The sequence below is a fragment of the Berghia stephanieae genome, chromosome 8 (genome assembly GCF_034508935.2).
Source record: "Berghia stephanieae isolate SIO BIC M18660-M18661 chromosome 8, UCSD_Bste_1.3, whole genome shotgun sequence".
Classification (NCBI taxonomy): Eukaryota; Metazoa; Mollusca; class Gastropoda; order Nudibranchia; family Aeolidiidae; genus Berghia; species Berghia stephanieae.
This window is the reverse complement of record NC_088367.1, coordinates 4,295,205-4,310,591: the sequence shown is the minus strand read 5'-3', so window position 1 is coordinate 4,310,591 and position 15,387 is coordinate 4,295,205. Positions and strand designations below refer to the sequence as shown.

At 34.0% G+C, this 15,387-nt stretch overlaps 1 protein-coding gene across 1 annotated transcript in view; it reads right to left on the bottom strand.

Moving 5' to 3' along the window:
- The window catches only part of LOC144978047 (uncharacterized), a 33,241-nt gene extending 22,176 nt beyond the window's left edge, over positions 1 to 11,065 (bottom strand). Inside the window, exons 1-9 of the mRNA XM_078923537.1 lie at positions 10,985 to 11,065; positions 9,048 to 9,214; positions 8,353 to 8,401; positions 7,279 to 7,303; positions 6,074 to 6,216; positions 4,822 to 4,869; positions 3,297 to 3,567; positions 1,534 to 1,740; positions 627 to 680 (exon numbers count right to left, since the gene is read on the bottom strand). Of these exons, the coding sequence (XP_078779663.1) occupies positions 627 to 680; positions 1,534 to 1,740; positions 3,297 to 3,567; positions 4,822 to 4,869; positions 6,074 to 6,216; positions 7,279 to 7,303; positions 8,353 to 8,396 (792 nt within the window). The 5' untranslated portion in view covers positions 8,397 to 8,401; positions 9,048 to 9,214; positions 10,985 to 11,065. The remainder of the gene's footprint in view (positions 1 to 626; positions 681 to 1,533; positions 1,741 to 3,296; positions 3,568 to 4,821; positions 4,870 to 6,073; positions 6,217 to 7,278; positions 7,304 to 8,352; positions 8,402 to 9,047; positions 9,215 to 10,984) is intronic.
- Between the last annotated feature and the right edge of the window lie 4,322 nt (positions 11,066 to 15,387).

The following is a 15,387-nucleotide window of genomic DNA, read 5'->3' as shown; positions in this document are numbered from 1 at the left end:
GAATGGTTTTCCTGCATTGCCGCACAAATAATATCTAAATAGATTCACAATAAAATGTAGAAATCGGACTGTTAAAAGCTTTGAAAATCATTTACTAAAGATACAATATAAAAAATAAAAAACCCTAATGCATCTAATATATTTCAAAAAACTGTTCCGACATACAATGAGCTTTATTTTCCAATAAACATTGTAACTCAAGTGAATTATTGTTATGAAAAATAATTTAAAATATCAGAAAGAGGCTGTCTTTATATAATTGTTATAGTATGGGTTATTCCTGATAGACTACATGGACATAGTGATAATGAATGTAGTGGCGGTGGTGATGACAATGATGGACATGATGATGGTAATTAGGATCACGATGAGGGCAATGGCGGCGATGATGATGATGATGATGATGATTTTTTTTCTTCTCTGGACTAATAAAATACAAACAAGATCGAGAAAACAGCTGGTAAATAGGTAAATCCTGAATGAGACAAAATAAAAATATCGGGAATATCCAAAATAAATTCGGGAGACTTGGCAGGTCTGGTAAAATGTAGAAAGAAGAAAAAGAAAAAAAAAATCAAAGAAGAGAAGTTCCGGATGGGATGAAATAATTTTGTAAAATGTTCTACCTGTGGGAGACCTTGCAGTTGATTGGTGATCAAAACTCTTTTCCCTTCAGCTGTCTGCAGAATGATAAAGACAATCAGATTATACGGGTCACTGCGTTTAATCACGTAATCAGCTTTATGATTTATTATATATCCTTTACATCATCAAACAAAAAAGTTTATTTATCTTCATACTTCCCCGTCATCGAACATTACCAATGACATTTCCATATTGTGGACAATAGGGAATGATATTAGCGGAAGAGTAGCGTCCCTTGATTGGACGTCACCTTACAGAGAGAACGTCAATTTGGTTTTGAAGTGTCTCAAGCCGCTTTCACCGGAAACGAGGACGAGAGACGCATGCGCACAACCAACATGACGCTCTCTCTCTAATAAACGCTGGTGACGTCACAGACTTTGGGTGACGTCCAATCAAGGGACGCTACTCTTCCGCTAATCTCATTCCCTATAATAAAGATTTATCCTTATCATCATCACAATTCCAAAATTATGAGATGCAGCACACAGGAGAATGAAATTTTCAAAAAACCAAACACAAAAAAAAATATAGTAAAACGGTGCTGACTGTGAAAAATGTGGAAGAGGAGGAAAGTTTTGAACCAGTGCCTATAACTATAAGCCCCATTCTTACGGAATTAACTCTCACCTTTAGAGCAATTAAAATTATAAATCATCATTAACATTCTAGGTAACTTCTGAAGAGTGGGAAACTGCTCCGGTATGTTCCACCACCACATTTAAGCTCTCTCACTGCAAATAGATTGATTATTTAAACTTTGTATGTTGCGAGGGAAGGGGGAATAAGTTTTTAAAAGGAGGAAATTCCTCCTTTGACCCCAAAATCGCAGAGTTCCGCGGATTCGAAAAAAAAAAACCATCAGCGCTGGTAAAAGGTCGGTCGTACCTGTATGATAGCCGGCTGTCCACTCCCATCCTGCTGGATGACATGGGGTCCAAAGTTGACATTGACCACCTTTGGATTCTCAATGTGCACCGAGCCTTGTGGGAAGAGACCTTGGTTCTGGTTACTGTAGATCGTCTGACCTGTAGCCAGTGTCTGGTTGGGCTGAAGCAACGTCTGTAACGGGACATTGTTGGCGAGCTGTTGTACCTGAAAAAAAAAGAGAACAGAATGACCAATGATGTTATGATATAATAAATACTTCGAATTCTATGCAATGCTTACCGAGCAATAGATATTATAAATGATTCAACACATATCATATTCAATTTATTCAAATCCAATTAATAAAGAGTTAAAATCTATTTTCAGATTCCGTTCCATCTAAGATGAAACTTCATGAATATTCACTGAAGATTCCTCAGCTGTTTGAATTCCATTATCCTATATCTGACGGCAAAAATAGAATATAAATGAGAGTCTATTCTCAACATGCGGGATCAAAAATCAAAAATTTATCTGACTTTCTCTTATCTATTATGAAATTTTATATGGGCAATCAAGCGTAATGTTCCAGCCCGTATCGGAAAACTGACATTTTGTTTTGTTTTCTCCTAATTAGGAGTGGCTCCAGATGAGAACAATCATGATTGTTACATCTCAAACAAACAAAATAATGAGAAGAGAGGAGGAAGACATTGAGGCAAATTTAAGTTCATATGAAGACAAGGGCATCAAAAACACTGATAAAATTAGAAAGAAAGGTTTCAATTCCCTGTGCATGTATAATTTAAAAATTAAACATCTCCGATGCGTTACATTTGAAACTCTTGATGACAAACCTGGTTCTAGGACACACACATTCACTTCATAAATGTTCAATCATCAATTTTAAAATGTATAAATAAAAATCAACATTCCCTTTATTCATCCCATAGGGGAAATTTGTCTTTTCTAGATATTTATATCTTTACACTTTTATAATCTGTATGTCCCTTAATTTACACTATGCAATTATTCTTACAGCCTACAATATTATTACACTATATATACCTATTACCAAATTTTACTTTACCACATTATATTTACGTATAATATGTTTATGTATGTATCATTGTCGGCATTTTATACGTCTATACAAAAATTTCCTTTTGGATGAATAAAGTACATTATTATCTTATTATCTTAGGGTCTATTCCAAGGAAAGACTAGAAAAAATCTAGGCATTCGCCGCAGTGCAGCACCGCAAACTAAGCCAAGGCGAGGAGACTTGCTCAAGGCCATATAGCACATCGGGAATTCAAAGTCGGTACCTTTCAGGTACAAAGCAAAGACCGTAACGCCGAGTCAAGCTGCCCTCTCTTGAGGTCAAGCAATTTTATATTCAAAAACACTTCCGTGGTATTTGTTTTGTTTTAAAAATTAAAAAAATAAAATTCCCTTTCTTCATCCCCAAGAGGAAACTTGTCTTTAGGGTCTATTCCAAGGGAAGACTGGAATGACCCAGGCGTCAGCCGCAGAGCAGCGCCGCAAAGTGAGCCAGGGCGAGATGACTTGCTCAAGGCCACACAACGCAGCGGCGGGTGATTAAACTCGGTACCTTTCGGGTAGGAAGCAAAGACCGTACCACAGAGCCACTCTGCCCCTTATATAAATAAAAAGCTTGCATAATGACTGAAAAAAAATAAATTCCACTTCTGAGTTAATCCATGATTGACCTTTGAACTATGGAGATGGCATAATTTCTTCCTAATTAACTCACTCACCGTAGCTACTGGGATGGAGGGAGCTATCTGGACAAGTTTGGTATTCCCTTGAGTCACCTGTTGCTGCTGGGTCGTGTTAGAAGACAAAACATTTTGAATGCTCCCCACCGACTTGAATTGTGTCTGGGGCTGTTGCTGTGTGACTGTTGACGGGTTGAGGTAAGCCACGGGCGTAATACTGGACGAAGAGGTATTCAACTTGTGAGGTAACTTGACTATACTGTTATTGGCACTGTTATTCGCTACTGGAGCTTGGAGATGAGTTGGAATACTGGATAGGGAAGGTGAGAGAAGTAAATGTTGTTATCACTATATGATTGTCAGTGATTGATTCTTTGTTCATTTTAAGCAAAATTCTAGAATGAAAGAGTAAACGTAAGCAAAAACCTGGCTATGTCATTTTACAAAAAGACACCGTAGCCTGATAGAGTTATGTTGACTCTTCAAACCAGATGATAAATATTTAAAGAAATCGTGAAGAAAAAAAAAAGAAAGATGAAAATTGGTCTTGCATCACAGAATCAATAAGGATTTTAATGTACATGATTTAGATTTGCACAGACGATACGATGAACTCAAATTGTTACACGCAATAAAGAAAACAGTCTTGTTTATATTTCTAACATTAAAAACTCTGGATATGAATCAAAAAGTCTGTACCAAAACGCACGACTTTCCCCATTTATATGCATTGGCACTTTGTTTGTTTTTGTTTTTAAGGGTTTTACGGCGCTTGCAACACATTAAGGTCATATCAGCGCCAGTAAAAAGGAAGAAAATGGGATAGTAAAAAGTTCTAGAATTACAATAAAGCATCCAAGAAAAGGGAAGACAAAGGGGAATTGGTTCAAATAAGAAACAGGTGTAGATTCCAAAAGCACTCTATCAAAGTACTTAGTTTGAGATCACTAAAAGTCTCATCCAGACACAAGCACAGGTCCCTGCTAAAGGGAACACACTCGAATGTTTTACAAATCATATATAATATAAAGAAAGCATAATACAGTGCATAACAGAGAGATGATTTACAAGGAAAAAAAATATCACCTCCCAAAAAAATAACTATGCATTCGACTGTTTCCCTCCCAGCCAGGACTCCGACCAGGGCCAGGAAAAAACCAAGTAATCTCATTCCAAGACAAAGACAGAAAGCATGTTGGAAAACAGATATAAAGGGATAGAAGACACAGTATGTACCTCCCTGCCCGCTATGGGAGGTCAAGATCCCTACCCAGCATTGGCACTTTAAAATGAGGTAAAATATATATGTGTTACAGTTTAATTAAATACACATTACTTCCTTTTATGGGTTTTAAGATGTTTATTGGGTCATTTCATCAAGGTCAATCTAGAGTAAAATAATAATTACACTAATTCTCATGTAACACTTGAATTTAGACAAAATCTGTACTGGGTCTTAGGAAGGAAAAGCCCAAATGACGGATGAAACGTCAGTCCTACAATTTGAGAATTCCGTTTGTTTTTATCAAAAAATGTAAACATTTTGATTGAAAAGAGGACTTACTTTGTCAAAGTATCCGATATGATCTGTTGAGACTCACTCTGCGCCAATCTGAAATCAAAAACCAGGATCAAGATTAAGCGTCCTTCCTATTTCACCGAAAGTTAATGGATTAATACATTGCATTCATTTTCAATTTAAGCTTGGAATAGAACATTAACCCTCTCCTTACCAGCCATTTTCAAAGTTGTCCCCAAAACGTCACACCCACCCAACACAAAAACAGACATTTCTTACTCAAACAAAAAAAGCATCAAGCACATTCTATTGAGCTCTATTACAGAATGTCAAGTTTTTATAGCTATAGCAAAAAGAAATGAAATCTGGATGAGAAAAGTGACGGTTGCATCGTAACATATGTACAAATGTGACGATTTTCCTATAGGTGGTTAGGAGAGGGTTAAGGGACATTATGAAATCTCTGACGGAAAGCTATGTAAAAAGATGTCCTTTAGAACCACACCATCAATGTAGCTAGAGTTTCCTTCTGGACTTTTCACATCTCCCTAACAAACATTAAACATAGGACAGTTTCCCTCTCAGCTAAAGACTCTGGCAAAGGCCTGGACAAAACCAAGGAATCCCATTCCAAGACAAAGACAGAAAACTCGGGAAGTAGATAGAAGACACAGGAAGTGACCTTGAACCCACCACAGGAGGTCAAAGGACCCCCTCCAGTCCCTTTATTTGCGTTTTGTTTTTGTTTGTTTTGTTTTTAAGGGTTTTACGGCGCTTGCAACACATTTAGGTTATATCAGCGCCAGTAAAAAGGAAGAAAATGGGATAGTAAAAGGTTTTAGGATTGCAATCAAAGCACCCAAGAGAAAGTAAGATAAAGGGGAACTGGGAACAAATAGGGATCAGATGTAGATTCCAAGAGCACACCGCCAAAGTACTTAGTTTAAGATCACCTAAAAGTCTCATCTAGACACAAGCACAGGTCCCAACTAAGAGGAATACACTCAAATGTTTACAAATCATATAATATAATATGTAAACTAAACATAATACAATGCATAACAGAGAGATGATTTACAATGAAAAAAATATCTCCCAAAACTATAACTATAAATTCGACTGTTTCCCTCCCAGCCAAGGAACTCTGGCAAAGGTCAGGAAAAAACTAAGTAATCTCATTCCAAGACAATGACAGAAACAATTGGAAAACGGGTATGGGGGGATAGAAGACACAGCATGTTCCTCCCTGCCCAATATGTTTGCATTTTATCATTGCACAACAATCTACAAGACTCACTGAAGCAACGGTCCTGAGCTGGATTGTGACGTACTATCTAAAGGGGGTCCCAGTCCAGAATCTGTAATGGCAGCATTGCTTGTGTCTCCTGACACTGGCTCATCAGAATGAATGCTCTCTAAAAATATGTCAGCCCAAGATGACTTTTTTTTTTTTAAAAAAGAAGAAGAGAGAAAATAAACTTGTTAAAATGTCAATATATGCATTTACTAACAAAAGAGTGAAAATGGAGAGAGCTCGCATGAGAAACTTGTTCAAGCTTGTTCTGTTTTGTTCCCATACAAGCCCTCCCCATTTTCACTCTTTCGTTAGTACTTTCACGATCACCGACTTCAGGCAGCCCCTACCGTTTTCTACAATATATGCATTGCAACTTACTTTCGAAATAACAAGACAAAATATAATAGCTCTGAAGTTCCAACAACCTACCTGAAACCCAATTTCAAAAAACTATTAAGCTGCTCAATCGTAGAATAGAATAATTTTTTTAAAAATACATTCCGTAATAGTCCGAATACAAATTGGATTTTTTTTTGTAACACTAAGACTCCGACACGAAGATGGTTTGCGTGTATTATGAAATGGATTAGACAAAGTGATGATTTTAGTTTTAGAGAAAAGATCAAATTTGATTCATTAAATTCCATCGAAAACAGATGCCAGTTGTGAATCAACCTTTCTGGTTAGCGAGTATGACAATGAGGTGGGAGTACTTGTATTGAATCGATACCAGTGAATACCAGTTGATGGTTCCACTCAATTATTTTGAATAGAATCAACTTCTTAACAATTATATAACCATTTTCATCTCTTAACATTGGGAAAAAATTCTACGATAAGTCAGTGAAATACATAAATATAAGATATTAAATGTTTAAATAAATCTCTCTGTCGCCAAATAAAAAACTCAGTGAAGTTCTCTTACAAGCTAAAAATGTACTGCCTATTATTAAGACAATAGAAATTATGTTCGAAATGAATTCAACACTTGAATCACAAATTTTAAATTTATCGACTTAGCATCACATTCATTGAACCGGCACCGTTCACTGAACAGACAGCTATGCTTGTGATAATATAAAGTCATTCTATTTTTCAAATTTTTAGCTTGCAATGGAAGCAGTGAAATTTTAATTTGTCTTCTTAACTATATAATAACCACCAACTACTCTCAACTACATCAATGTTAAGAAATTAAAACTTACCATAGGATCCGATGTCTCTGATGCTCTAAAAAAAAAAAAGATTGAAAATGTGTGGAAAATATTAATATTATTATGCCAACTTAACCAACAAGGCAGGTTTATGGAAGTTGAGGAGTTAAAAGGTATGGGTTATCAGTCAAATGGAGATACCCGTGGCCTCTCCAGTGTCAGAATCAAAGAGTCATTTTTCTTCGGTGCATAATTCTATAGTCATTGTCAACAGAGTGAAGCAAAACTTAACATGAAGATTAAGGTGAATAATGCAACGCAAGACTTATTGAAGTCGAAAATGTTCAAAGACTTGTATCAAAATCAAAACTAATTAACTTTGAAGCTTCAAGTTCGTCGAGCCAAAACATTTTTACAACAAACTGAAACAAAAATGTATAGAACCAATGCACAGCATTTTAAAAGCATTTGTAGATCTCATGTACAGATTAAAGAGAAAATTATTATGGGCAATGAAATTTACAAAATCTATTAAGACATGTATTAGCTGCAATGAATTACCAGAAATAAAAGCGAATGTTACATATATCTTACAATAATAATAGATCTTTATTGTCCATAAATATGGCAATTTGTAATTTAGTTTTAGGCGATGTTACAATTTTTTTCGGACACAGACAACGTTATTAACGACTAGGTACATTTTACACATTTCTGCTAATATATAATACAATTGTAGTATAGTGGACATATACACATACACATCCCACACTCACGTGTGTAACATGAAGACAGCGGATGCATATGATCTTTCATTATTTTCCAGAATTTTTTTATAAGCTAGTAACACCGTCACATACACACACAACATAGACAGATTATGCAATTGTTTTCAATTTGTTACATTTGTGGTAATAAGATTTTAAATATTATCATCATTATTGATTGGTCAATCAATCAATCAATGAACACATCAACCAGGCAATCAATTAACCGGTCAGTCCTCGGTCAAACTGTACCATATGAAATATTCAATCATTTTAGTGCTGATGGAACGACTGTTGATTTGTACTAGTTGGTTCTAAATTTAATCTGATAACTAATAACAAAAAAAATTTAACTCACCTAAAATCAGATGCAGAAAAGGTAAATCCTGTATCACCATCCATGTTGTCTGAGTTAAAAATAAATTAATTAGTTAATAAAAATGCAATTTTTGGATACTTTTAAAGATAAGGACCTCAGAATTAAACGTGGGAAGTATAGGGAAATTAACCGAAAAGAAAGGAAATATCGAACTAATGAATTTAATAAAAATGGATTAATAAAGATTGCGTGTAACAAGGAAAGTTTGCAGCTCAAAATCCTTTTCTTAAACTTTATATAATTGGAGAGATACAAGTAAAATTGTATAATAACAAATTCTACATTGGAGATATTGAATGAAAACAAAATTTATTGACCCATCTGCTTGCATATTGTTTACAGAGCTGACAATTCGACTTCAGCAGCTGCTCTTTAAATCATCAACTGTGAGAGCAGAACATTATCATTATCACTGGTTCAGCATTCCATTGATATTTTACAGATCATTGTGTCACAGACATGAAATGGAAATAAACGATGTATGGTTTTGGTGACTATCAGAATAGCACATTCTCCATTTACTGAAAAAAAGAAACAATTTCTTTCAAAACATGCTATTTGATTAATTGATCCAGATCAGAAATGTCCACCAACCTTTTAAATATGGCACATGAATATTTTCTATTTTCTTTTAACAAAAAAGATTCATTTTTAAAACAGAAAAAAAGGCTTACCTTGCTGTCAGTATTCCTAGGTATTGCCTATATCCTTGACAATTAGTGAAAGAAATGCACAACAAAATCTGAAGAAAATCTCAGGGGCGGGTGAGCATTTAAAATGTAAAAACTTGACCAAAAGCCTATCATTTTGGTGCTCATTATACATCTTACATCATGGAATTCTGGAGAAAAGAAAAAAAAAAGGAAAATACAATAAGTCAATAAGAAATTTTGATCAAGGGAGGTGGAAGAGGTTTACTATTCTTTCAAAATTCTTGCACATGGAATGAGATTTGAAATATAAATCAGATGTGCATCACACGAATTTAAATTTAGTGCATGCAAAGTCATTTTGTTATATTCTGACATTCGAGTAAAAAAATATTTAAAAATTTGAGATCTGGAGTTTACTTCCTTTGTTCTTTTTTGTTTTATCTTTTTTTTTTTTAATTAAGTCAAGGCATTGATAAAATTTGAATAGAATTGTCATATAAAGTTCTACATTTCTTATTGTAATTAATTGTAAAATCTGGTATCAGAAATAATGCAACATTTTCTTTTAATTACAAAAGAGAAGACAGTCATCTTCTATCAAATTTAAGCCAACTTGCCGGAGCATTAGAAAGAATAAATATCTGGAGTGAGCTAACTCTATGTAGAAGACTAAAATTATGATTTTCATCAAATTATGAACCTATGACAGTGGTACACAGTGCTGTTGTGACTTTACCAAAAGCAGACCTGCCAACTTAAATTTAAAAGTTCTTAAATTTAAATTTTAGGATATAAAAATTGTAGTCGTTATTATGGATAACTTTAAAAATGAACAATTTACTCTCAAAAGGTATGAATATCACTTCAAAATCCTGAGAATTATGCAGTCCGGTAAAACTTTCATATTTCGTAACACTAAAACTATCTAGCTAACGATTTTTTTTCGCAATAGAAGAAGCAGGTCTACAGAGTTCGCTCACAATGTGAGTCATATGAATAAAAATTTCTAAGCTTTCATCTACTAAGCACTTTATTATTTCTTTCACTTTCATTTTATGTAGAGCTAATATGTAAGCTAAAGTCTGCTTTCTTTTTAGAGTAAGAGTAAGAGTAAGAGCAAGAGACTAACTTGAACTTGGAATTCTGACCGTAATCTTTTTCCAAACAAGCCCATTACCATTCAGTATTGAAAAATAAATCTAATTTGTCAGTCTTCAATACCTGAATCAAACTGAATAGGAGTAGGAGGATTAGGATTACTTACTCACTAGATACTACGGCACGGACGTGACCTCCGGTTAGTTATTCTAAAAGTTAAAAGTAAAAGTTGTCGCGCCAAGTGAAAAATTCAACAATCATGATAAAATTAATGTCATCCAATAAAAATCGCAAAATTGGGATATATCAGCAATATCTGGAGTTAAAAACTTGACCAAAGATTCCATGTCCGAGATAGACCAAGAAAGTGAAAGATAGAAGAAGAATAGAATCAAAATAAATTGAAACGGTCAGGGCCAGGGTCAGGATACGGATAACGGCAAAATAAACGAGGATGGAGATCAAGTTTCAATTTCAAGTCTAAAGTTATAATTTAAAACTAAAACGATTAAATGAAAGGGGGGAAAATAAACCTTTGAGATGTTAATAAGAGTTTGAATCAATTCATGACACACACCACACACGGCGGCGTGTTGATTGTTGAGGCTAGGAGATCACAGGGATTCGTCATCTTTCGCGATGCAACGAACGCCAAGAAATTCCGCTTCGAGGATTGGTCTGACTGACGAAAATGAAACGTTGGGTCGGATTTTCTCGCTGAGATGACCGCAATAGCCTAAAACATTAAACTGAAATGTGAAAATGAAGAGTTGTCTAATAAAAAATTTACACTTACTTTGATTACACATGAAATGTAAACAAATAGTTACCAATCTACAATTTCATAATAAACCACTCACCGTCCAGAAAAAAACTTAATCGATCATCAATGTGTAATGTGTTACTACGGGGATTTCATGTTCAAATTCAAGGGCGTCACTGTCCTTTAACCTTTGACCGAATATAATTTCCGCCTAAAGAGGTTACGCTAAATACCAGTTTGGCAGTTTTGATACCATAGGTCTGCAGAACTAAGAATCGTAGCACGATTGTATTTTGCCATACCACAAATTTCCTGATCTCTTCTAATATTTCAATCATTTTCAAAATATTAGTCATTTTGTCATGAAATATTAAGTGTGTAATTTGTTGTAAAATGAAATTATATTGGGTTACCCCTGAATAATGTGCTTAATTAAGACATTGTAATATTTTTGAAAACCTGCAGGTGTGCCTAAATAAACTGAAGCAATTATGTCTTAAAGTTTGTGAACTTGATTTAAACATTTAAGATATGTAAATGTGCTATATAAGAATGAGACCGTACTGAGTTTTGGCTTCTATTCTTAATATTATTTCTGGTGCATATTTAGGTTATCCTTATTGCAAATTCGGCTTTCTTTTTCTCTTCTTCTATGTCTGTTATCGTCCCTAACAAATATTGGTCATAGATCGATCAACGGTAATTATTGTTTGAATTATTGATTGCCCTCCTAAGCCATTTGTCAAAATCCGTCTTATTCCAACAGCAATAAAAACATGGCATTTTGAAAAAGGAAGGAAGGTTTATCCCAACTTTACATTAATGTCACAAACTTAAAACTGAATACATGAGAGAAATCGTATAAAAAAATAGGACTTATTTTACAAAGTTGTGATGTTTTTCAGGGAAGAAAACGAGGGCTTGTTTTCACCTCTTTGTCTTGCTTTTTTTCATTTAAACGATAGAAGACAATCATTTCGTGAATATGTAATCTTTTCGTGATAAATTTAGCTGGTCGACACACCAGAGCAGTGTTTGTTTTTGTTTTTTGTTTTTTTTTTTTGTTGTTTTTTTGGCATTTTTTAAAACAACGATCTGGCACTCCTTTTTTTTTTTGTCCTACGTGACGTGACTCCAAGAGGCTCTACTTATAACTTATAAACGATGGACGATGGCACGGAATTACAAATTCGACTTAAATTTTTAATCAGACATCATACCATTATATTGCGCGAAATAAATGTTTTAAAGTATCCAGGAATGAGAATTAATTCTCCCACCCACCCAGGGCCATTGATATATTTGAAAGGGATGTTTGACCTCATTGCATCTAAAATTATGTCACCAACCCAACGAGTACCACTGATCGAGTACACAATGAATGCATTATAGTGCATTACGCACTATGCACACATTTTCAGATCGGACAAACCTAATTGTTATGGTCTCATTGTTGTAATGGAAATACTCTCAAATATCCTCCATTGCAACGTTAAAACAAGCCCATAACCGGTTGTCCCATACAAACTGATGTCTTTATTTATTTTTATTTTTTAATGCTGTATTATTATTAACCCTAATCGCACGTCGTGTTTTTACCCCCATCATCGTACATCGGGGGTAATTTTGTTACCCCATGACAATATATATATATATTATTATTATTATTATTATTATTATTATTATTATTATTATTATTATTATTATTATTATTATTATTATCATCATCATTATTATTATTATTATTATTATTATTATTATTATTATTATTATTATTATTATTATTATTAGTAGTAGTAGTAGTAGTAGTATATGTAGTCGATGGAGTTTTAAATGAGGGAGGATGTATCTTGTAGTTTTCAATGAGGAGGATGTAATAGGGAGGATGTATGGAGTTGTTCTGAGAGGTTTGAGAAGAGATATTTCTTGAGAATGAGGTGTAGTTTGTGTTATGTGGTGTTGCTGTCTGTGCTGCTATTTTGTCAGGCAGCGTGGCAGGCTTCTTGAAGATTGGAACGAATGAAGAGGGGGAAAAAACACACACAAAAACAAAGCAAGTTCTTATTTTGCGCTCGAGATATGATGGGTTTTTTTTTCTCGCGCGCAATACTCAGGGTCGTGATTGGATCTTATAATAATAATAATAATAATAATAATAATAATAATAATAATAATAATAATAATAATAATAATAATAATAATAATAATATATCTTTGTTGTCCCCAAAAAAGTGGAACTTTGTCATTTGGTTACACATTTATAACAATACAATATTGACATAGACACACTCACACAAGATGCACACTAGTAACATAGTAGTTATCGTTTATCGTAAAAAAAAATTTTTTTTTTAAACAAAAGGAAGGGGCGACGCTATCAAATAAAGAAATAGAAACAACACACTATTAAATGTTACTATCTAATAGTTTTATTTCAATTAGGATTGCCCTCAACGTGAGTCGGGAGGCGAATGACCAATGTGTATTATATAATGGACAATGAAGATCGGCACACGTGAGTCGAGTGGCGATATGGCCAAAAATAAGTAATACAATGATAATTGAACCTATTATTAAAAGAATATTCACAAAGTAAAATAGTGAAATCAAAATAATAATTAGAATAAAAAGATTGGCACTCAGCCCTCAAAGTGAGTCGAGGGGCGATAAGACCAAAATAAGCAATACAATGATAATTGAATGTATTAATCAAAATGAATATTCACAAAGTAAGATAATGGCATCGACTATGCCAACATCATTGATAAAAGCATAAGACATAAATCGCTACCAATGTGATTATTATTATTATTATTATTATTATTATTATTATTATTATTATTATTATTATTATTATTATTATTATTATTATTATTATTATTATTATTATTAATATTATTATTATTATTATTATTAGTAGTAGTAGTAGTAGTAGTAGTAGTAGTAGTAGTAGTAGTAGTAGTAGTAGTAGTAGTAGTAGTAGTAGTAGTAGAATAGTTTTGTTTTCTACTTGTTCTCGGCGCCATGACCTCAAAGCAAATAATGCAAGCACCGTAAAAGTTTAATATTAAATCTGTCTTAAAATCATATTTTACACCTCACTTGTGACCCTCCGCCTCGAAACGGTATTAAGTTGGATTTTTCAATTTTGAGTTTTTGGTACCAAATCATAGCTTATTTTATGCTTTAAAATTTGATATTCCTCATTGCCGAGATATGACCGTTTGAAGTAGGGAGAGTGTAACAATCAAGTTTTGAGAAAATCGACTTTGATGTGAGGCACCATTTTTTCACGCACAATCAAATCAATGGGCAAAGTTAACTCCTTAGATACGGGCATTGGAAATTTGATGAGAATAGTAAAATTTGAATAGACTTCAATTTTCAATTTGACTCACATGAATTTCAGGCACCGCTGTTGAGTATGATCCCATCATTGATTAATTACCATGAATAATAGAGCGAATTTATCATTATACGAATATTTTGTTTATGTACCGATTAATAGATTCTACTTTCACTTCCTTTTCAGGGTTGCCAGTTTGGCATTTTAAATGCCAGATTCCAAAAATCTGGCATTTTTGAAAACCGTTTGGCATTAGAAAAATCATTTGGCATTTGGCATTTTCATTTGGCATTTTCTTTTCTTGTATATTATACTTCAAATGACACCTTTTCTTAATTATTTCATTACCCCACCAGGAAATTTAGTATAATTCAAAAAAAAAAAGAAAAGAAAACACGCAAGCCACCAGGATATGATAGTAAATTGTCTATCAAAAGTGAGTAGTTTTCTTAGTGGGGGTGGGAGTCAACAGACTTTGGCATTTTTTTGAGTGTTTTGGCATTTTTTGAGTCTTCCCCTGGCATTTTGTTGAAAAATAATCTGGCAACCCTGTTCCTTTTTGCCTTTTTCCTGTCCATGTTAGACAGATGAAAATCACCATGAGTTTTATTTAATAAACTCGAATTAAATCGTCACTTCTGTGTTATCATCTTTCATTGATTATTATTGGGCTGCCATAACATAACCTCAACAGGTTATGGGCCCAGGATACTGAAGGTAAAATAACCGAACAAGGATACTGAACGTAAAATAACCGAACAAACGAATGTCAACAAAATATAAGACAATGGCAGCCTACAAAACACCAATTTTTAACGGCGATGAACGAAACTTCGAAATGTGGCACCTGAAGTTCTTAGGTCTTATGAGACTTAAAGGTCTACACCACATCTTCATCAATGAAGAAACTCCAGATACGGATAAAAACGCAGAATGCTTGGCGGAGCTCATCCAATGCTTAGATGATCGTTCATTGTCCCTCATTATGTAGGCACTTTGATAACTCCAGTCCAGTGGCCGCCGATAGGCTCACTGTAAGGTGAAACTCGTTTTTTGGAACTTTATTTTTGACCCTTTACTGTTTTGGTCACCATGGCGTTATTTGTGAACCTATGTGACTAACTTTGGTATCATTATAAAGGGCACAAAACAAG